Raw genomic sequence first — 24,077 nt, 5'->3', positions numbered from 1 at the left:
TTGCACTTTTATTGTGAACAGTTTCACGCATTAACTATTTTCTTAAGGTTTTTTTTTTTAAATTACCAAATTACATCAGATTATAGAAATAGTGATGTCATGTAAAAGAAAACGATCTCGAACATCTCAACTCCTATCGATATCGAACCACGTCTGGTATCGAGAACTGGGGGGTGGGGGTGATAATGTTTAGTGATTTTCAAAACTTCGATGAGCAAGTTTAAATTATGTCTGAACAAAATCGTGTCATTAGCTTGGTTATAAATAATATGATGACATATATAAACCAATAAAATATCCATATAACTTCTACTGAAATAATCACGAATGACCAAGAAAAAGATACTCACCGTAATTTTGGTCATCCGGGCTTGGTACGCTTTTCCGCCTAATTTTGCTCTCACCAAATCATTTCCTTCACATTCTTCAAAGTCGCTTCTCTGCACTTCTGCTTACTTTAAAAAAATGATATTGAAAATATTCTCATCTGTCCATTCCATGGAGTCCACGGTTTTTGTTCGAGGTTTTTGCCTAACCATCTGCATGGTCTTTGGTTTCTGAGGAAGCTTAACTGTTGAAATCGCGCACGTATATTAACCATTCATATCACGTCTTTTTTCAAAGTCATCCAATCAGAATAATCGTTGTTAATATATTTCGGTTTTTACTGCAAATTGGCAACCAGTGACTAAGTCAATAGAATATGCAGTTTATAATAGTAATGGAGAGAAGAAAAAAAAACGTTAGGACAAAGTCATTGAAAGCTTTTTAAAGCAGATACATTTTGTTGATGCTGGCCAGAAAATATTTTCCCATATTAATCCAGAAATACTCAGGTTAAGTAAACAAGTATTGAATTAAAGATCTGTATGAACATTTATACAGTATATCATTTTAAAAAAAGAAGAAAAAATTCACGTTTATTTAAATTTCATTAATATTGTGAGAAGTTTGTATAATAAATTTTCATGAACATTTTATGAATATAATGATATAGATATTTAATATACATTTTTTTAAGAAATACCATGGTATTGCATCAAAGTACTTGAATTGTTCATGAACCATTAGTTCATGACATTTCAGGAACTTCAAAGGTATTATAATAGTTCATAAAAATTCGTCAGTGTGTTCATGAACTTCAAGTAAATGATTCATCAAAATTCTTGAAGTTCATGAACTTACTTGAGGAACTTTCATGAACACTTCATGATTGTTCATAAAGTCATGAATTTGTTTCCATAGGGGCGTGACAGTGATGGTGCCTGCTACTTGGATACATGGTCTCAAACTTTCACAAGCAATGGATATATATATATATATATATACACACACATATATATATATATACACACACACACACATATATATATATATATATATATATATATATATATATATATATATATATATATATATATATATATGAAGAAACTTGTTGCAAGCTAGTTTAAATTTACTTTTTGAAACATACAAGAAAGCTTGCGCAAGCTAGTTTTACTTTCTGAAGAAAACAAGCTTGCGCAAGCTAATTTTACTTTCTGAAGAAAACAAGTAAGCTTGCGCAAGCTAGTTTTACTTTATGAAACAAACAAGAAAGCTTGTGCAAGCTAGTTTTAATTTCTGAAGCAAACAAGAAAGCTTGTACAAGCTTGCGCAAGCTTGTGCAAGCTTGCGGTTATATCCAGCTATCTTGCCTAAGCCCGCACTTGCTTGTACAAGCTTGCGCAAGCATCCATGTTAGCTTATAAACATCAAACTAGCTTATCGCAAGCTTACCGCAAGCTTGCCACAAGCTTTCAGCAAGGATGCATTTTGGTTTGGGCATACCCAACATGATGGATCTTACTAATCAATTTAATTTGACCTAGCCCAACCAATCAGAAGTTACTGAATTCTTCTAGAACCATCCAAATCTCATCAGTCAATACAAAATTAACCCAAATTCATCATTAAGACTTATTATTAAGATTATTATTAGTAATTGTCAACACATGTGGAAGCATCTATTTATAGATCCCATGGCATTTTATTCTCTTAACAGACCCTGTCACATAGGCAAAATAAAACTAAAGATAAACTGTACAATTTACAGACATGAATTTTTTTTATAAACATTACATAAAAAATCATGTACCAGGAGTTACAAAAATATAGATATAGAAAGAATACAGTTGCTTTGGTGGATTTTATTTAATAAAATTGCAACTTTTTTGTACATTGCTTTGTACCTTAGTATATATTAATGTAAATATAAATTGTATACATTAGTCTGTGAGTTGTAATATATTTATAGTGAGCATTAAGTTTATAATGTAAGATGATAAACACAAGCAATACAATCTTCACTAACTTTTAAAAAAAATTGTTTATTTCTTTTTATGCTTAATATAACAGTGTATGATATCACTGTTTATCAGGTTTTAAAATCCATTTCTAGGGTCTTAGGTGGCTGACTGGTCTAAGCTGTCGCCTTTGCAGAAAACTTATACACCCCACCCTCTCTGTCCATGTAAGTTCAAGTGTCAGCTCATCTGACATGAGTATTTGAAAAAGTAGTTTCCCATGGGTGGTCGTAATTTTTTCCTGTTCTTCTCTACTGAATTTACTGCCTGCAATGTAAAACCTATCAAGTGCTGAAAATGACATTAACTCCATAAACCTATTATCTATTTCTATGACTTAAATTGTTTAAATGTTACATTTATCTACAGGCCCCAGACCTGGAGAGTGTCCCATCATTGACATGAAGGTCACAGAAAACTGTGATAAAAGTTCTGACTCGGGGATTTCCTGTGAGTTTGATGCTGATTGCCCTATGTCAACAAAATGTTGCAACAATGGTTGCTTTAACAAATGTACATTCCCGGGTAATGGTGGTAAGTCTGTTTTTCCATTATGCTGTTAGACATTATATTAAATAAATAAGTATTCTGCAGGTATGAAGTTTTCCAAACAAGTTGAATAGTGTATTATTCAATGATTTCGTTACATACCGTATTCACTGAACACTTTAAAATTCTGTCTGTCATATAATTATAAAGACTTTGTGTTACCCATTGATGTTTTGACATTTCTAGATTGTATGTCAGATTGTATCATTAACTAATAATACTTATATTAGTTTGATTATTTTGACTATATCCTCTTGCTTCTGGGTTTTGACATTATAACTTTTATTTTGTGTGCTTGCCTACATATTCTCTTTCTATCAAAAATTAACCCTTCAGGGTGCAGTTTTTACTGATTAAAACTGCTGGCATGTAATTTTGTTGGGTCAGTTATTCCAAAGACTCCTTTCCTGGGTTAAGTTATTAAGCAGTTACTTTTTCATTCACTTTTTTAATTCCATTTTACATTCTAGCTGAATGTTTTGCTGGATAATGCTCACTATTTGCTCAATGAATTTTCTGCTTCTTGTAAAAGAGCCTAAAAAGGATTCCAGCCCCACTGTCATGAGACTGGAGTTAGCGGTTTGAGTAAGAAATGTTAGTCTGAGCATGGCAATCTTATGGTACTCTAAACTAACAAATGAAGCCTTTTGATTGGTCAAATATTGTTTAATGAAATTCAGAGCTGAATAAAGGCTTGTGACATACGAGAGTGGGATAGCACTAATTTAAGGCTGTAACTATTGGAAATACAAAAACAATATCCGGAATTTCATTATTTGGTGTGGTGACGTTGAGCATACTAACAAGATCACTGAGTAAACAAATGTATACTCTCTTTTTTATTTGAAGCAGTTACTTTCCTTTTTGTTAAGAAGTTGACTAATTCTATATTCTGTATTTCAGAGAACATAACTTGCCATGTTGGAGTTATTAAATACATTACTGCAGTGTACCAGTCTGTCACTGATCTATTCATGAAGAAAGGCAACTCTTCTTACTTCTGCAGGTACTACTTGCCCAGGATAAAAAATATTTTGACCCAAAATTTTCAAATAATCCCCAAAACATCTTGGTTGTTGAATTTCATGGGGAGCCACTGATTTCTCACATATTTTTTCTTGTTAGATGAAAAACATATATTTTAGGGAGTTTGTCTTTTATCATGACTTGAACCATGACTTGAACTGTAACCTATTCCTTTTATAATATTTAATAATGTAAACTTAAAGTCATGCAATAAATATAATAAGCTGGTGACAGTCTGTGCAAATGACTTGCATGCTTGCAGACATGAAAATGTTAACTATTTAACTGATTTTGTCTTTTACCCTCAAGAAAAACTGAAATTTTGTTATTGAAGAATGTTCATGGATTTCATACCTGTACCTAAGATCAATGGAAATTGCACCTAATTTCATATATGTACTTGAGATGATTCTAAAATTGCTTGACTTATTTGACACCATTAGACACCTATTGGACACTGTCAGGCACTTACTGGACACCATCAGACACTTATTGGACACTGTCAGCCACTTAATGGGTGGACCATGTAGGACCAAATGAATTTGTTGCTATATAAAAGGATATAGGTCTGTCTTGATGCAAGAGTACATTGTATTTTTTTATGTCATATGGCATATTTATTCTCCATTCGGTCAGAATATTAAAAAATGCAAATAATCATTAAAACTTAAGATAATTAAAGCCTCAATTCTCTTCATACTTAAATGTGTCCTCTTCATTTCATGAAAATCCATTTAAATATAATTTCTTGTAGTTATTTCTTGCACTTTTAATGTAAAATTACAGAAATGTAACAGCTTTATTTGTCTTGATAGCTCATACAGTATAGTAAAGGAGTCTTTCACCCTGGCAACCAGCAGCTGTTCATTGTGGAGGCAGACAATGGTAAACAGTTTAATAGTGCAGATAGATGTAACCTACGATCTTTTGTGCACCTTCAAGCCTCCTGATTCCAGTGCATGCCAAGTTGATCTGATGATGAAATGTGTGACCAATTTTGAAACTGTTGTCAAAACTGACAATAAAACTGAAATTTGCAGGTAATTGTCATATATTTTCATCCTTTTAACTACAACATTACTATTATAATTGAACCATCCGGCACTTGAATTTTTACCATTACCTGAGTGACTTTGTCTGCCCCTGTATAAAACATTATTTTATTGGCAAACCCAGAAAATAATTTGTTACCATTGTCTTTTTTTATATACATAGATATATCTGGCAGATACATTACCTAATCACATCGAAACATTCTTTGCTATCTCCAAATCAAGCCATCCTAGAAAGATGGAAAAATGTCTTTCTGTCTAATATTATACAAAGAGAAGCAACTCTTACAGGCCTAACTCCAATTTCTACCTACTAGGTGGCCCCCCCCCCCCCATAAAGTATGAACATACAATGCCCAGTACTCAGTCCATGCTAGTTAGTTTCCTCTGACCCTTCCCACCACATTTTAGATATTTTGACATTTATGTTGGAGTATGGTATCAGAGCTTATCAAAAATTTGGAATACACTGCCACTATGTAGGTTGGCATAGGGTAGCTGCATACTAGTGGGTCTAGCCAACTTAAATCACCTTACATGAAATTGATGGGAAAATGATTTATTTTTTGCTATTATCAGAATACCAAAGTGAATTATTTGTATTTTTTAAAGTTAATAATAATAAGTAAAGTTTGTAGCTACATATTATTTTATGCTGGTCTTCTTCCACGTACATATATTCACACATACTCTTCAGCCACCTTTAGTACAATAGTAAATAATAGTTGGTGCAATCTGTAAAGTTTACCTTTCTTCTGTGTAAGCAATCCATCAAGGCAGGAGAAACATCGGTCACTTTGATGTTGTTAAAAAAAATGCATATAGTGAAATGTGTGATTTCTGAGGATGTTTCTTCTTTAATGTTGCCATAAAATATTTAAAATGCTTAGATCATTAGCACTGTGGTTTGTTAAAGAATTTTCTCATTACTTCAACACTTCATTGTAATTTTGGCATTGCCCTGAGACTTGGATTTTAGGAGAGGAGGTTATTCCTTGTCACTCTGATTAAATAAATACTGATGACCAGGTGTGATCAGTACTGTTTGAATGGACCTTTGTACCAATTACTGGCACATGCAAGTTGCAAAGAAAACTCTTTAGTTTCCTAAACATAATGAAACTGAGTACCATTCTCAGGCAATTTGATCCCATAACCAATGAAAAATGTTCACAGGAATTCAAACTCCTGCCAAATCAGAACAATATTTTGTAACAAAAAGTAACTTTTTATCTTAACTCTGTGAAGTAGGGGTTAGCTATTATCCTACTGATGTGGTCAGCATATTTGTCTACACAGATAGATGGTATAGATATGTACACTGTCAGTGAATGGCAGCCATTCTTTCTTCCTGAGTCCTAAGCAACAGTTTTGAGTTGGTTTCATAGCACATACCCCCCCCCCAGGAGATGGGGTTGAGGGAGCTAAGTTGGTACATTTCTGTGTATTCTTGGTCAAGTTTATGTGTTTATCTAAGGTATTTAGAACACCAACTGAATACTGTTATTCCTGGAATCATGAAACATGGGGAGGAGATGAATCTTCATAAGTACTAAACCTGCACCAGAAATGTAGGTCATTGCAATGACCTTATTTTATGTGTCACTCACTCAAGCTGTGTTCTTGCTAGAATCATCAAACTAGATTACTGTAAGCATCTCATTTAGTAAAATAGCCTTACCACAAAAGAATGTCACTGTACCATGCTTTTCTTATTTTACTGGCTTAGATTAAGTTGGTGCATTTAGCTCTTTACCAAATAGATGTTTAAGCTCCCTGAAAATATATGCTGCCATGCCTAAATTTATGAATGTTGGTAAGGAGATACATCTTGATGATACCCTCATTATTGAAATAGGGCACTATGACCTATATTTCATGCTTCACTGGCTGTAGTAAAATTATGCGTTTGAACTTTATATCTCTATCTCTGTGCTACAGTCATCAAATTAGTTGATTGTATGCATCTCGATTAGTATCATATACATTCCACAGTTTGAGGTCACTGTGGCCTTCATGTTACAACTTACTGGCTTAGGTTCAATTTTTTGATTTACTGGTAGCTTATGACCAGTGAGTTTTTTTTTAAATATTAAAACTATCCTATATAGATACTGACAGTTATTCCTATACTCATTATAATTGGTGAGGGAATGCATCTTGTTAAGTACTACACTCTCATCACAGAAGTAGATCAATGTGTCTTATATTTCATGCTTCAGAGACTTCAGTTAATTTGTGAGTTTAGTTCAGGACCATAGATTTTTTACATGTTCGATGCATAATGTCTATATAAAATCATGAAACTTAAATGTGTATTGTGAATGTGTATTGAATTACTAAGTGGTCTGCATGCTGCATGCATTTCATATGAGGCCTCAGCTATAGTGGCTAATCAAGGTAATTATGAAGCCTCAGCTATAGTGGCTAATCAAGGTAATTATGAGGCCTCAACTATAGTGGCTAATCAAGGTAATTATGAAGCCTCAGCTGTAGTGACTAATCAAGGTAATTATGAAGCCTCAGCTACAGTGGCTAATCAAAGTAATTATGAAGCCTTAGCTACAGTGGCTAATCAAGGTAATTATGAAGCCTCAGCTATAGTGGCTAATCAAGGTAATTATGAGGCCTCAGCTATAGTGGCTAATCAAGGTAATTATGATACATAAGCTGGCTGTTACTCAAATTCTATGATTTTCACTTAGTGATGTCTGGCTTCTAAGGGTGGACAATGATTTTAGCAACAATAATTTTAAATAATTAAGCCAAAAACAAGTGTTAATAAGTTTATTATCAACCTTTTACCTCAGCTTTGATGTAAGAGAAAAGAATGTTGTTTTTATTGTTGTATGTCATTTATACACTGACACAGTCAGCAGGTGGGTAGATTACAGGGTCGATTCACAATATGCCAGCACAATACTGGCCAGATACTGATAATTAAAAGTTCAAAATTCAAATTTAAAAATGATTCAAAGTTCAGTGTAAAGATAAAAGATTGCAAAAAAATTCTTTAATTGGAAAATGGGTTAAGATCAGTTCAGTCTGAATATTTTGCATGAAGATGTTTATCATGGCTACTTGGAGACATAAAAATAGAGGTGAGCAATGTAATCATTGATTACACTCAGGTACACCACCCTAGGATAGTCCCTGAGAGCAACATCACTGACTAATACAAAACCTCTCTATCACTCTAAGATGGTCTCTGATATAGCAACATCACTGACTAATACAACACCTCTCTATCACTCTAAGATGGTCTCTGACATAGCAACATCACTGACTAATACAACACCTCTCTATCACTGTAAGATGGTCTCTGACATAGCAACATCACTGACTAATACAACACCTCTTTATCACTGTAAGATGGTCTCTAATATAGCAACATCACTGACTAATACAAAACCTCTTTATCACTCTAAGATGGTCTCTGATATAGCAACATCACTAACTAATACAACACCTATCACTCTAAGATGGTCTCTGATATAGCAACATCACTGACTAATACAACAACTTTTTTTACCATAGGGCAGTTTATTTCAGCAGCATCACTCTGTACTGCAAAAAGACTTTTTTTTTAAAGTTTCTCAAACCCCATTTTATCATAAATGGATGAAACTTATTGACTTGTGGCAATTGCTGTTACCAGTTCATGGCCTTTACACAAATTTCACATCTGACTGGTTACATATTTGTGTAAGTTTTATTTTCTCTTCATTTTTCAATCATTATTAAAGTATGTTATGTAACCCATTTTTTGTGACATAATCAATCTCATAAGCAATTATTCTTCTCTCTACAGTGCATATAATGCTGCACGTGCATGTGTAATTACAACATCACAAAATTGTAATGAAAGTATGATATCTGGAAAGCTGGTGCAACTGAAAACACTGTTTTCCCAGTCAGAAGTAGTGTGCCAGGATATTCCTTCCTTCAAGGTAAAATGTTTTCAATAATTGTATTCACATGAAATTGGTACCTTCCATCATCTATAAATATAAATGATCACCCATTTTACAGTAAACCAAAGTAATAAGCAAAGAGTGAAAGGAAACTTTTTTGAAAAGTAACAATACTCCTAACATGCAAAACAGTTTGGATATAATCTATAGCTACATCTTTATAACACTATCAGGGGTGGAAGGTGGTTGATAGGGATCCTTGTGTCTATCTAGCCATTCATGACACAATCATGTAAACAGTCTTGTCTCCCAGTTTTTGATGGATTGTCATTTGACTTAATAAATATCATGGTCATCACCTGAAGATGGAAATATTATAAATCACTTTGTTCCTGCAATTGTTGTAAGAGTTATACCCCATTTTGACTTGCAGCTAAATGTTGTGTATGTCAGAATCTTATGAATGCAACTTGTCTGGCAGATTTGAATGACATTTTGTCTAAGTCTCAACATGTCTTGATTCCAAGGTTACGTGCACTGCTTATTACACTACGCTCGGAAATTAATACATTAATGAAATCAAAAGTTGTTTATTCGATATACTCTTATAAATGATCACATGTATATCTCTGGGTCTTTCTGCCTCTGAATTTAATCACTGCAAAATATCAGTACGTTTTCCCACTCAGCCACCAGTCAAAGCCTTGCTGCCTTGCTATTGCATCATGTTCTTTTAATGTACTCTTATAATGGCAACATGTACATCAGGGGGTCTTTTAGCCACTGAATTCTGTCATTGTAAATATCAGCACAACTAAATGATCAACACCTTTCCCACTAAGCAAGTGGCTGAAGCAGGATTGGCAAGTCTTTGAATTTTGCCACCCACCTATTACATGCATAGAGAGGACTCACACCTAAGTGATTTTCTGTGTCCCAGAAAAAATAATTGGTATCCAAATACGTGTAATTATGCATTTCCAAGACCTCTTATGAGCTCAATATGCAAATTGTGACCTTGATCTTAAATTGGTATGAAACTTGGAACATTGTATGGTTACAATCTAAAGATGTTTATATGGACAAATCTTTCTGCTCCTGTGACTTTTGTAAGAGTTATTTCCCTTTTTAACTTACAACTGGGTGCAATATACCTGTAGGACTGAATTTGTGAATGCAGCTGAAGTACAGAGAAACTTACAGCATAGTATTGTCATCATCAAGAGATGTTGACCAGTCATTATACTTTCACCATTTTAAAAAGAGTGAACCACTTTTTGACTTCAGACTCATCTCCATCATTGGATATTGGGAGAAAATGGGACAGGAAGTGGTATAATTATGCAAACAAATTGCCTTCCATATTCTTCTGATTTGTGATAACTATATGGTCCAGTTTGAATATTGAAACTGTTTGTAATGTAAGATAATTAAATCATACAAAAAGGTAGTTTTGTAATTTATTTATACAACTTGAAGTATGATCTCCAACAAAAAGGATAGATCTTACAAAGATGGGGGGTTGCTTTTTTAATGGGATAATTTATAAAGAACACATATAATCAAAACTGTTCATCTTTTTTCATCATCTCACACTTTTTGTATAGTATGACCATCGTCACAAAGAAACTCTTTATAGATGCCCATTATTGTTCTGGAAGAGACAACTTTTTATCAGTATGGTAAAATTTTATTTTTCAAGCAACTTAAATAGGCTTTGTTAATGAATTGTTTACTTTTCCTTACATTTATAAGTGACATCAGAAGAGTAGAAGTTTGCTGAATGTGCAGTGTGTAATTAAAATCTGGATTTAATCATTCGTTTGTTACCCAGAACAATAAACTAAATTACAAATGTCTTATTTTTTATAATTAATAAATTGGCAAAGTTTTTGTTTTGCAAGCATCTTCTAAAAATAGTAAACAAAATGTAATAGGTAGTAGAAATATTTAATGAAAGAGTTACTGAAAATCTGGAATGTCGTCTGTACAGTTTGCCAGTATTTCGTAATTGCAAAATTTATGTAGTTTGCCAATATTTCAATAGTGTGCAGTTTGCCAATATTTCATAATTGTTTGCACAGATTGCCAATATTTCATAATTGCGCAATTATCTGTACAGTTTGCAAATATTTCTGGTGTCATCCGAGTTGTGGAGGGGCAGATCTCAGATGGTCCTTCAATCAGTGTTCAGTTAGAGGAGCCCCCATCAGCAAAATGCTTTGGTCAGGCATGTATCATTCAGATGCGAATTTTACTTGATGAAGACAACTCATCACTGCCAAGGTAAGATCACACCACAAAACTATTGTACTTTCCACTAAAATTAAATGCATTTTGGAGTTGTGTATAAAAGCAAAAGATTGAAGCTATTGAAAAAGTATTGTTTATTTCATACAATATGTACTTGTTAGATGGCAGAATAGACTGGGCTTTGTTGTTTGGTTGTTTTTTTTTCAACCGTAAAAGTATGCAGCTGATCATGTAGTTATAATGTTGTGTTATGCAAGGATGTCCTATTTCATGAATAAGTCCATTTTTAATTGAAAGATTAGGGACATTTTCTTATCATATTTATTCAGTTTTTCTGTTGCCAGTATAATCATGTTGTAGTTTTTTTTAATGATGATCAATTTGAAATTGTTTTGAATCTTGTTCATATAACTTTGAAGAAGAATCAGATACTGTGTGTACTCCATTATAATCTAGATCCACCTGCAATCAGCATAGACCCAGAACTGTGTCACATCATTTTGCCAGTAGGTCAGAGTCTGTGTTGTTTCTTCTGCTGATTATTCCTAACAAAACTGTGCAGACCCAGATCTGCTGGCACATTATGTGATAGCAGATCTGGGTCTAGGCAGTTTGCAGTTGGACCCTAACTTATAAGTGAGTATATACAGTATGTGATGATTTGTTAATTATCTTATGATAAACCTGTGTTTTATAAGCAGGAAATGTATAGCCTAGCAAGTGTTAATAAATAGTGTTAAACCCTCAAACAACCAAACCAACTCCACCATACAGACTTAAAAACAAAGTGAGTGGTGTATATATATTAGGTCAAATACAGCATATGTTGTTATGTTAAATATGGTATATATTATTACATCAAATATAGTATATATTATTATGTCCGATATGGGTTTATATTATTATATCAGCTGTGATGTATTATGTAAAATATGGTACATATTATTATTTAAAATATGGTATATATTATTATGTTAAATATTATATGCATTATTATATCAAATATGACATATTATATTAAATATTTAAATATGGTTTATATTGTTCTGTTAAATATGGTATGTATTATTACATCAAATATGGTATACAATAATATGTTTAATATGGTATATATTTACTTATTTTTACAGCTGTGGAAATGGTGAAAAGATCAGGCAGTTGTTGATCAAAAACTTCTGCTCATTGTCCTTCACTGATAAAAATTGGAATCAAACTCGCACCATTCCACTGATTGCTCGTCTGGACAACCGTATTGAGAAAAAGCCACAAAAAGTCACGCTGAGAATTGTGGTTGAACTTTATATTAATGGAGCATCTAAGCCTGCCCTGTCTAGAGAAATACAGAAATTTAAAGTAAGGATTAACTAAAATAATATTTGTATTATTACAACAGAATGAGATACATTTTCATGTCCACAGGACAAAGCGATCCTTAGAATTATGTTCATGAATGACTTGTGAATCCTTCACCTGACATAATTGATGCATACGTAGTGGGAGCCATATTTGTTAGATACTTTTAAATTCCATGAGTGAAATAGAAACAGAAGTGTGTAATGAAAAACACATTCATGAATTAGTTAGATACTTTTAAATTCCATGAGTGAAATAGAAACAGAAGTGTGTAATGAAAAACACATGCATGAATGAGTTAGATACTTTTAAATTCCATGAATGAAATAGAAACAGAAGTGTGTAATGAAAAACACATGCATGAATGAGTTAGATACTTTTAAATTCCATGAATGAAATAGAAACAGAACTGTGTAATGAAAAACAAATGCATGGATGAGTTAGATACTTTTAAATTCCATGAGTGAAATAGAAACAGAAGTGTGTAATGAAAAACAAATGCATGAATGAGTTAGATACTTTTAAATTCCATGAGTGAAATAGAAACAGAAGTGTGTAATGAAAAACACATGCATGAATCAGTGAGAGGAGAGAAGCTCCTGCGTATATATGGTCAGGATAGGCAATTTAACTATTGTGTTAGTCATGACAAGCTGCTGACAACCTGCAGGGTAGGTTTCCACATCCTACACACATCAGGAAGTAGGTATAAAGTTACTCAGAGCTTCAAACAGTCAAAATAGTCAGTCACAGGACATTGGTCTCTCTCTCTCAAAACAAATACTCATTATAAGGATAATGAATGATGCATCCTTTAAAATTATTTAGTTTTGATAGTATCAAGTTTCATCATTTTACAAGACAATGCCATTTCATCTTTGCCTAAATTCAGAGATTTGGGAAGTAGTCTGTTCATTGAGTCTTTAAATGTGTGGTTTGTAGCAACCACAGAATTTACAAAACTTGGAATCCAACACAAAAGCAGTGAATTAACAGAATGTATGTAAGTTACTTAACCATGGAATTAAAACTGTTGGCTGTGCAACACTACAACAATCAGAAGCTTACTTGCATGATAAAGAACAATCAGTGGGTGGGACTGTCAAATAAATAAAGTTCCATGTGTCAAGGTCTGGGGAGGGACTGATGCTGAGGATATTGAAGTATTTTAGTTTAATAGAAACCCTCAGATTGAGAACAGTAACTTTTAATAATCATTCTTTATGTTGTCTTGGGGATTTCATCACTATTTATGTTGTCTGGGGATTTCATCACTGTTCTTTTTGTTGTCTTAGAGGATTTCATCACTGTTCTTTTTGTTGTCTGGGGATTTCATCACTGTTCTTTATGTTGTCTTTGGGGATTTCATCACTATTTATGTTGTCTTTGGGGATTTCATCACTGTTCTTTTTGTTGTCTTGGGGATTTCATCACTGTTCTCTATGTTGTCTTTGGGGATTTCATCACTATTTATGTTATCTTTGGGGATTATTTTGTCTTTGGGGATTTCATCACTGTTCTTTATGTTGTCTTTGGGGATTTCATCACTGTTCTTTATGTTGTCTGGGGATTTCATCACTGTTCTTTATGTTGTCTTGGGGATTTCATCACTATTTATGTTGTCTGGGGATTTCATCACTGTTCTTGTTGTCTTTGGGGATTTCATCACTGTTCTTTATGCTGTCTGGGGATTTCATAACTGTTCTTTATGTTGTCTTGGGGATTTCATCACTATTTATGTTGTCTTTGGGGATTTCATCACTGTTCTTTTTGATGCCTTTGGGGATTTCATCACTGTTCTTTATGTTGTCTGGGGATTTCATCACTGTTCTTTATGTTCTCGGGGCCCCGAGTGACCGAGTGATCTAAAGCGCTCTTCGTTACGGATCACTGCCATCTCACCTCTGTTTGCGGCGGTTCGAGTCTAAGATTCAGCCAATGTGGGCATGTGAGAAAGCTTGCCAGTAGCTTCTCGTGGGTCGGTGGTTCTTTCCGGGGTTTTCCGGGTTCTTCCTCCACCATTAATACTGGCCGCCATGTATAGCCTATCGTGCTGAAAAATGGCGTTAAACCCCACAACAACAACAACTTTATGTTCTCTTGGGGATTTCATCACTATTTAGGTTGTATTTGGGGATTATTTTGTCTTTGGGGATTTCATCACTATTTATGTTGTCTTTGGGGATTATTTTGTATTTGGGGATTTCATCACTATTTATTTTGTCTTTGGGGATTATTTTGTCTTTGGGGATTTCATCAGTATTTATGTTGTCTTTGGGGATTTCATCACTATTTATGTTGTATTTGGGGATTTCATCGCTATTTATGTTGCCTTTGGGGATTTCATCACTATCTATGTTGTCTTTGAGGATTTCATCACGTTTTACGTTGTCTTTGGGATTATTTTGTGTTTGGGGATTTCATCACTATTTATGTTGTCTTTGGGGATTTCATCACTATTTATGTTGTCTTTGGGGATTATTTTGTCTTTGGAATTTCATCACTATTTATGTTGTCTTTGGGGATTTCATCACTATTTATGTTGTTTTGGGGATTATTTTGTCTTTGGTGATTTCATCACTATTTATGTTGTCTTTGGCAATTTTATCACTATTTATGTTGTCTTTGGGGGTTATTTTGTTTTTGGAATATCATCACTATTTACCCGGTATGTTGTCTTTGGGAATTTCATCACTATTTATGTTGTCTTTTGGGATTTCATCACTATTTATTTTGTATTTGGGGATTTCATCACTATTTATGTTGCCTTTGGGGATTTCATCACTATTTATGTTGTCTTTGGGGATTTCATCACTATTTATCTTGTCTTTGGGGATTTCATCACTATTTATCTTGTCTTTGGGGATTTCATCACTGTTCTTTATGTTGTCTTTGGGGATTATTTTGTCTTTGGGATTAAATCACTATTTGTGTTGTTTTTGGGGATTTCATCACTCTTCTTTATGTTGTCTTTGGGGATTATTTTGTCTTTGGGATTTCATCACTATTTATGTTGTCTTTGGGGATTTCATCACTATTTTGTTGTCTTTGTGGATTTCATCACTATTTATGTTGTCTTGGGGATTTCATCACTGTTTATGTTGTTTCTGGGGATTATTTTGTGTTTGGGATTTCATCACTGTTCTTTATGTTTTCTTTGTAATTTTATCACTATTTTGTTGTCTTTGTGGATTTCATCACTATTTATGTTGTCTTGAGAATTTCATCACTATTTATGTTGTCTTGGGGATTTCATGACTGTTTATGTTGTCTTTGGGGATTATTTTGTCTTTGGGATTCATCACTGTTTATTTTGTCTTGGGGATTTCATCACTGTTTATGTTGTCTTGGGGATTTCATCACTGTTTATGTTGTCTTGGGGATTTCATCACTGTTTATCTTGTCTTGGGGATTTCATCACTGTTTATCTTGTCTTGGGGATTTCATCACTGTTTATCTTGTCTTGGGGATTTCATCACTATTTATGTTGTCTTTGGGGATTTCATCACTATTTTGTTGTCTTTGTGGATTTCATTGCTATTTATGTTGTCTTGAGGATTTCATCACTGTTTATGTTGTCTTGAGGATTTCATCACTATTTATGTTGTTTTGAGGATTTCATCACTGTTCTTTGTTGTTTTTTGGGGATTATGTTGTCTTTGGGATTCACCACTGTGCTAGTGCAGTATAAGGAATAACTTTCTTAATTATGTGTTTAGGTACAACTCTGAACTGCATAGACTCAGATTTGCTGTAGCACAATGTGTGGCATATCTGAATTTAAGTAGATTCTTAAGAGTAATCAGTAGAACACAGAACCTGATCTGCCAGGGCATTATGCAACAACACATCAGGGTCTATGATGTTTGCTGTTGAACCAGACCTATAAGTGAGTAAGGATGGCAGTAATCCTTTTCAGTAAATCTTACACTTTGGAAATCTATTAACCTTTTTGTGCTTTTATTCATTTTAAAATGCATACATTGTAATTGTATACATTGTAATTGTGTACATTGTAATTGTATACCTTGTAATTGTATACATTGTTGTATAGATTGTAATTGTATACATTGTAATTGTATACATTGTAGTTGTGTACATTGTAATTGTGTACATTTTAATTGTATACATTGTAATTGCTGTATACACTGTAATTTTATACATTGTAATTGTGTGTATACATTGTAATTGTATACATTGTAATTGTATACATTGTAATTGCGTACATTGTAAATGTATACATTGTAATTGTATACATTGTAATTGTATATACATTGTAATTGTATACATTGTAATTGTATACATTGTAATTGTGTACATTGTAATTGTATACATTGCAATTGTTTACATCTTTCAATACTCTTCAGTTTTTCTTTCACTGATAAAAAGATTTATCTCATTTAAAAATTCAAAATTTCAGGTAGTAGTTGTTGATGCAGATAATGTCAAGGAATGTTCATCAGTGAATGATCCCCATATGAAGACATTTGACGGCCTGTAAGTACATTAATTTAAGACATTTGACGGCCTGTAAGTACATTAATTTAAGACATTTGATGGCCTGTAAGTACATTAATTTAAGACATTTGATGGCCTGTAAGTACATTAATTTAAGACATTTGATGGCCTGTAAGTATGTTTTTGAAACATATGATGACCTGTAAGTATGTTTTTAAAGACATTGGATGGCATGTAAGTATGTTTTTAAAGACATTGGATGGCCTGTATGTATACTTTTGAAAGACATTTGATGGTCTGTAAGTGTACTTTTTAAAGACATTTGATGGCCTGTAAGTATGTTTTTAAAGACATTTGATGGTTTGTAAGTATGCTTTTTAAACTTGTAAGTATGCTTTTTAAAGACATTGGATGGCCTGTAAGTACATTTTTAAAGACATTTAGTGGCCTGTAAGTATGCTTTTTAAGGACATTTGATAGCTTGTAAGTATACTTTTTAAAGACATTGGATGTCCTGTAAGTACATTTTTTAAAGATTTAATGGCCTGTAAGTATGCTTCTTAAAGACATTTGATGGCTTGTAAGTATCCTTTTTAAAGACATTGGATGGCCTGTAAGTACATTTTTAAAGACATTTAGTGGCCTGTAAGTATGCTTTTTAAGGACATTTGATGGCTTGTAAGTATACTTTTTAAAGACATTGGATGGCCTGTAAGTATAATTTTTAAAGATTTAATGGCCTGTAAGTATGCTTTTTAAAGACATTTGATGGCTTGTAAGTATCCTTTTTAAAGACATTGGATGGCCTGTAAGTACATTTTTAAAGACATTTAGTGGCCTGTAAATATGTTTTTAAAGAAATTGGATAGCCTGTAAATATACTTTTTAAAGACATTTGATGGCTTGTAAGTATCCTTTTTAAAGACATTGGATGACCTGTAAGTACATTTTTAAAAACATTTGATGGCCTGTAAATATGTTTTTAAAGACATTTGATGGCCTGTAAGTATGCTTTTTAAAGAGATTTGATGGATTGTAAGCATCCTTTTCAAAAACATTTGATGGCCTATAATTATATTTATAAAAACATTTGATGGCCTGTAAATATGATTTTAAAGACATTTCATGGCCTGTAAGTATACTTTTTAAAGACATTGGATGGCCTGTAAGCATCCTTTTTAAAGACATTGGATGGCCTGTAAGTACATTTTATTTAAAGATATTTAATGGTCTATAAATATGCTTTTTAAAGACATTTGATGGCTTGTAAGTATCCTTTTTAAAGACATTGGATGGCCTGTAAGTACATTTTTAAAAACATTTGATGGCCTGTAAATATGTTTTTAAAGATTTTGATGGCCTGTAAGTACACTTTTTAAAGACATTGGATGGCCTGTAAGTGTCCTTTTAAAGACATTGGATGGCCTGTAAGTACATTTTTAAAAACATTTGATGGCCTGTAAATATGTTTTTTAAAGACATTTGATGGCCTGTAAGTATGCCTTTTGAAGAAATTTGATGGCTTTTAAGTATCTTTTTTAAAGACATTTGATGGCCTGTAAGTACATTTTTAAAAACATTTGATAGCCTGTAAATATGTTTTTAAAGACATTTGATGGCCTGTAAGTATGCTTTTTAAAGACATTTGATGACTTATAAAGACATTGGATGGCCTGTAAGTATGCTTTTTAAAGACATTTGATGACTTGTAAAGACATTGGATGGCCTGTAAGTATGCTTTTTAAAGACATTTAATGGCCTGTACGTATACTTTTTAATGACATTTGATGGCTTGTTAGTACATTTTTTAAAGATATTTGATGGCCTGGAAGTGTGTTTTCCAGAGACATTTGATGGTCTGTAAGTATGCTTTTTAAAGACATTTGATGTCTTTTAAGTACATTTTTTAAAGATATTTGATGGCCTGTAAGTGTACGTTTTAAAAACATTGGATGGCCTGTAAGTATGCCTTTTAAAGACATTTGATGTCCTGTAGGTTTGCTTTTTAAAGACATTGTTTGGCCTATAAATATGTTTTTAAAAACATTCAATGGCCTGTAAGTATGTTTTTAAAAACATTTAATGGCCTGTAAGTATGCTTTTAAAAGACATTTGATGGCCTGTAAGTACTTTTTTTAAAGATAGTTGATGGCCTGTAGGTTTGCTTTTTAAAGACATGGGATGGCCTGTATGTACATTTTTAAGTGAGTACAGATTCAAAACTGAGCAGTGTTTCTTTTTAATGAAAAGGGTGTGCTGATAAGAAAACTGCTTGTTTTGTTACTAAATATCTATTTACTTTTCTGGTAGTTTGTTTTCCATTTGTTTTGATCAAGGTCTTACAGGTGCTTCACAATCACTTTTCAATACTAATAAATGCTTACCAGAGAGAAATAGAGAATACTGGTCTTAGTTTGTAGTCATTTGCAACTATTCTTATAACAGGCACATAATAACCTTTCACATGATCAAATTTAGGTTGCTAATAGCATTAAGTTTTATGCTTCTAAAATTGCTTGAGATGGGTGGTATTCTGGGTAAAAAAATTGCTTTAGCAAATGGATTTTTAAAGATTTGTCTACCCCTGAATAATAGTTTCGGAGAAAATAGATTTGGTGTAGTATTGTTATATTCCTTCAATAAATGGTTAATTTATACATTTTTTTGTATTACAAAAGTAGTTTATGCAATGTCAAACTTAGAGTAAAACCTTGAGATGTCATCTATATAGAAAATCTACTCAAGATGACCTTCCAGGGACTGTTCTATCATCACAGTTTATCATATACTTGTATATGAAGTCAAGGAGGCAGTGAAAAAACCAAGCTCACAAAACGAATGTCCAGTGATGTAGAATTTCTATGCAATTTGCATAGATGTATCCAAAACAAACAGAAATTAAGAAACTTGTTTTTATTTAGTAAAAACTCTCTTGTACCCTTCTGGTCGTTCCTCATCTCCCCTTAAGATTTAAATCAGCTTGGTCAAAGCAGAACACTGACAGGTTAAACTTTGCAAAAATTAGGAGATGTTTCACATATATCCAAAATATAGAGCTGAGAGGATAAATCTTGGGACACAAAAGTTTAATTTTTTACCCATTTGTGATTGTCATGTCAACACAGTCAATCCCAAACAACTTCCTATATACATGCAGTCAACTAGTATTATGAAAATCATATCAAATTATATTTCCTTGGATTTGCTTATGAGAAATGAATGGTTGCTTTTGTCTACCTCTGTCTTGAGTTAATACATATATACCCTAAAGGTCATTGAATTAAACAACATTTTAACTTCATTGAAATATGAGCTTATTTTGAAATGAAACTGAGTTTTACTGCTTGCAGTGCATCAACTCTCAAAATCTTTATATAAAGTAAAGATATTAAATTTAGTTTTTCAGGTTTTCGGAACCAATTTATATTTGTGGTTATATCTATTTTTGTGGTTTTCATAAATATTTATGATTCACAAATTAGTGAAGGTGCCCTGTTTCCACAGAAGTGCCATGGTTAGTTGGGACTTTAAATTCATTGTTTGTACAACCTTGAAGTCTAAAATAATTGTCACAGCATGAATAATAATCAGTTTATAATAATTCTATCTCAATCATGCCATACACCCTAAAATGTTTCCAAGTTTATTAACAATTGTAATTTTCTAATATCAAATTTTACAGGAGGTACAACAACCACAGACAAGGAGAGTTTATTTTGTATCAACACAAAACATTGCCATATGCGGTGAGTACAGTGTACTGCTGATCCTATTTTTAGAATTCTTTTGACAAAAGATGTGGAAATAAGCAAACAGATTTCTTAACTTCATCAGTTGTAGCTATATTGGAAAATATTATGTACAACTATGATCATAGTATCTCCTTTTTATCCTGTGTGTGACCATGGTTGTAGTTTCTCCTTTTTATCCTGTATATGATGATGGTCATAGTATCTCCTTTTTATCCTTTGTATGATCACAGTTGTAGTATCTCCATTTTATCCTGCATATGATCATGGTCTTAGTATCTCCATTTTATCCTGTGTATGATCACAGTAGTATCTCCATTTTATCCTGTGTATGATCATGGTCATAGAATCTCCATTTTATCCTGTGTATGATCACAGTAGTATCTCCATTTTATCCTGTGTATGATCACAGTAGTATCTCCATTTTATCCTATGTATGATCACAGTCTTATCTCCATTTTATCCTGTTTATGATTATGGTCGTAGTATCTCCGTTTTGTTCTGTATGTGATCACGGTCATAGTATCTCCATTTTATCCTGTGTATGATCACAGTAGTATCTCCATTTTATCCTATGTATGATCACAGTAGTATCTCCATTTTATCCTGTGTATGATCACAGTAGTATCTCCATTTTATCCTGTGGATGACCACAGTAGTATCTCCATTTTATCCTGTGTATGATCACGGTCATAGTATCTCCATTTTATCCTGTGTATGATCATGGTCGTAGTATCTCCATTTTATCCTGTGTATGATCATGGTTGTAGTATCTCCATTTTATCCTGTGTATGATCACAGTCATAGTATCTCCATTTTATCTTGTGTATGATCACAGTAGTATCTCCATTTTATCCTGTGTATGATCACAGTCTTATCTCCATTTTATCCTGTTTATGATTATGGTCGTAGTATCTCCGTTTTGTTCTGTATGTGATCAAGGTCATAGTATCTCCATTTTATCCTGAGTATGATCACAGTAGTATCGCCATTTTATCCTATGTATGATCACAGTAGTATCTCCATTTTATCCTGTGTATGATCACAGTAGTATCTCCATTTTATCCTGTGGATGATCACAGTAGTATCTCCATTTTATCCTGTGTATGATCACGGTCATAGTATCTCCATTTTATCCTGTGTATGATCACAGTAGTATCTCCATTTTATCCTGTGTATGATCACAGTAGTATCTCCATTTTATCCTGTGGATGATCACAGTAGTATCTCCATTTTATCCTGTGTATGATCACGGTCATAGTATCTCCATTTTATCCTTTGTATGATCATGGTCATAGTATCTCCATTTTATCCTGTGTATGATCATGGTTGTAGTATCTCCATTTTATCCTGTGTATGATCACAGTCATAGTATCTCCATTTTATCCTGTGTATGATCACAGTAGTATCTCCATTTTATCCTATGTATGATCACAGTAGTATCTCCATTTTATCCTGTGTATGATCACAGTAGTATCTCCATTTTATCCTGTGTATGATCACGGTCATAGTATCTCCATTTTATCCTGTGTATGATCATGGTCGTAGTATCTCCATTTTATCCTGTGTATGATCATGGTTGTAGTATCTCCATTTTATCCTGTGTATGATCACAGTCATAGTATCTCCATTTTATCCTGTGTATGATCACAGTAGTATCTCCATTTTATCCTGTGTATGATCACAGTCTTATCTCCATTTTATCCTGTTTATGATTATGGTCGTAGTATCTCCGTTTTGTTCTGTATGTGATCAAGGTCATAGTATCTCCATTTTATCCTGTGTATGATCACAGTAGTATCTCCATTTTATCCTATGTATGATCACAGTAGTATCTCCATTTTATCCTGTGTATGATCACAGTAGTATCTCCATTTTATCCTGTGGATGATCACAGTAGTATCTCCATTTTATCCTGTGTATGATCACGGTCATAGTATCTCCATTTTATCCTTTGTATGATCATGGTCGTAGTATCTCCATTTTATCCTGTGTATGATCATGGTTGTAGTATCTCCATTTTATTCTGTGTATGATCACAGTCATAGTATCTCCATTTTATCCTGTGTATGATCACAGTAGTATCTCCATTTTATCCTGTGTATGATCACAGTAGTATTTCCATTTTATCCTGTGTATGATAACGGACATAGTATCTCCATAGTATCTCCATTCTCCATTTTATCCTGTGTTTGATCATGGTCATTATCCTGTGTATGATTATGGTTGTAGTATCTCCATTTTATCCTGTGTTTTTTTACGGTCATAGTATCTCCATTTTATTCTGTGTATGATCATGGTCATAGAATCTCCATTTTATCCTGTGTCTGATCACAGTAGTATCTCCATTTTAATCTGTGAAGGATCACGGTCGTAGTATCTCCATTTTATCCTGTGTATGATCATGGTCGTAGTATCTCCATTTTATCCTGTGTCTGATCATGGTCGTAACTCCATTTTATCCTGTTTATGATCACAGTCGTATTTCCATTTTATCCTGTGTATGATTACGATCATGGTATCTCCATTTTATCCTGTGTGTGATCACGGTCATATCTCCATTTTATCCTGTGTATGACCACAGTTGTATCTCCATTTTATCCTGTGTATGATCATGGTCATAGTATCTCCATTTTATCCTATGTATGATCACAGTTGTATCTCCATTTTATCCTATGTATGATCACAGTTGTATCTCCATTGTATCCAGTATATGACCATGGTGTAATCTACTATGTTCTTTTGTTTTCTCTATAAAACCACATGTTTTTCAGATAGTTATGTACTTCACCAGCAAATAAGGAAGTAGTCGATCTACATGTGTGCAGTGAGATTGTACAAAACCATGGTTGGAAAAGTTCTTGTTTGATTGAAAATCAATTGATAAAATAATGGATGACAACTGGGATGTTAAGTTGTAGACAGTGAGGGTAGTGATAATGAAACTGATGATTCCAATGATAATGATAATTTAAATAATGGGTCAGAACTGCATGAAGTTGACCAAAATAAAGACACATGGCTTCATGCACAGTTCGACATTGATTCTGACAATAAAATGGAATTTGAGGGCTTTCTAGATGAATGGGTCATGGATAACTTTTCATCTCATTTGCAGCCATGATTGATAGAAGTTTTAGAATGTAATGTAAAAAATTGTTAAAGAAGTTCTGTTGACCAATTTTTAGTAAATTTATTGTGACAATGAAATGGAATTTGAAGGCATTGAACAAGAATGGGTCAGGGATGATTTTTGACTTTGCTTGCAACCACAATTTATTTAAAATTTTGAATGTGATATTAAAAGTTGTTAGAGAAGTATTATTGATCCAGTTTACTAAAATTATTATAACTTGTTAACTATTAGTGCTAGAAGTT

At 33.1% G+C, this 24,077-nt stretch overlaps 1 protein-coding gene and 1 pseudogene across 1 annotated transcript in view; both read left to right on the top strand.

The window, feature by feature from the left end:
* Window positions 1-24,077, top strand: part of LOC149772420 (uncharacterized) — a 135,323-nt gene that overhangs the window by 69,293 nt on the left and 41,953 nt on the right. Inside the window, exons 23-30 of the mRNA XM_089947855.1 lie at window positions 2,715-2,879; window positions 3,798-3,900; window positions 4,736-4,960; window positions 8,784-8,922; window positions 11,009-11,172; window positions 12,270-12,492; window positions 16,913-16,989; window positions 20,633-20,696. Coding sequence (XP_089803981.1) covers window positions 2,715-2,879; window positions 3,798-3,900; window positions 4,736-4,960; window positions 8,784-8,922; window positions 11,009-11,172; window positions 12,270-12,492; window positions 16,913-16,989; window positions 20,633-20,696 — 1,160 coding nt within the window. The remainder of the gene's footprint in view (window positions 1-2,714; window positions 2,880-3,797; window positions 3,901-4,735; window positions 4,961-8,783; window positions 8,923-11,008; window positions 11,173-12,269; window positions 12,493-16,912; window positions 16,990-20,632; window positions 20,697-24,077) is intronic.
* LOC149772421 (uncharacterized) lies at window positions 14,848-16,553 on the top strand (annotated as a pseudogene).

This window comes from Sinohyriopsis cumingii, unplaced genomic scaffold, assembly GCF_028554795.1.
Source record: "Sinohyriopsis cumingii isolate HCF-2022 unplaced genomic scaffold, ASM2855479v2 utg001510l, whole genome shotgun sequence".
NCBI lineage: Eukaryota > Metazoa > Mollusca > Bivalvia > Unionida > Unionidae > Sinohyriopsis > Sinohyriopsis cumingii.
The sequence above is the reverse complement of the archived record's forward strand: the minus strand, read 5'-3'. Positions and strand labels throughout refer to the sequence as shown.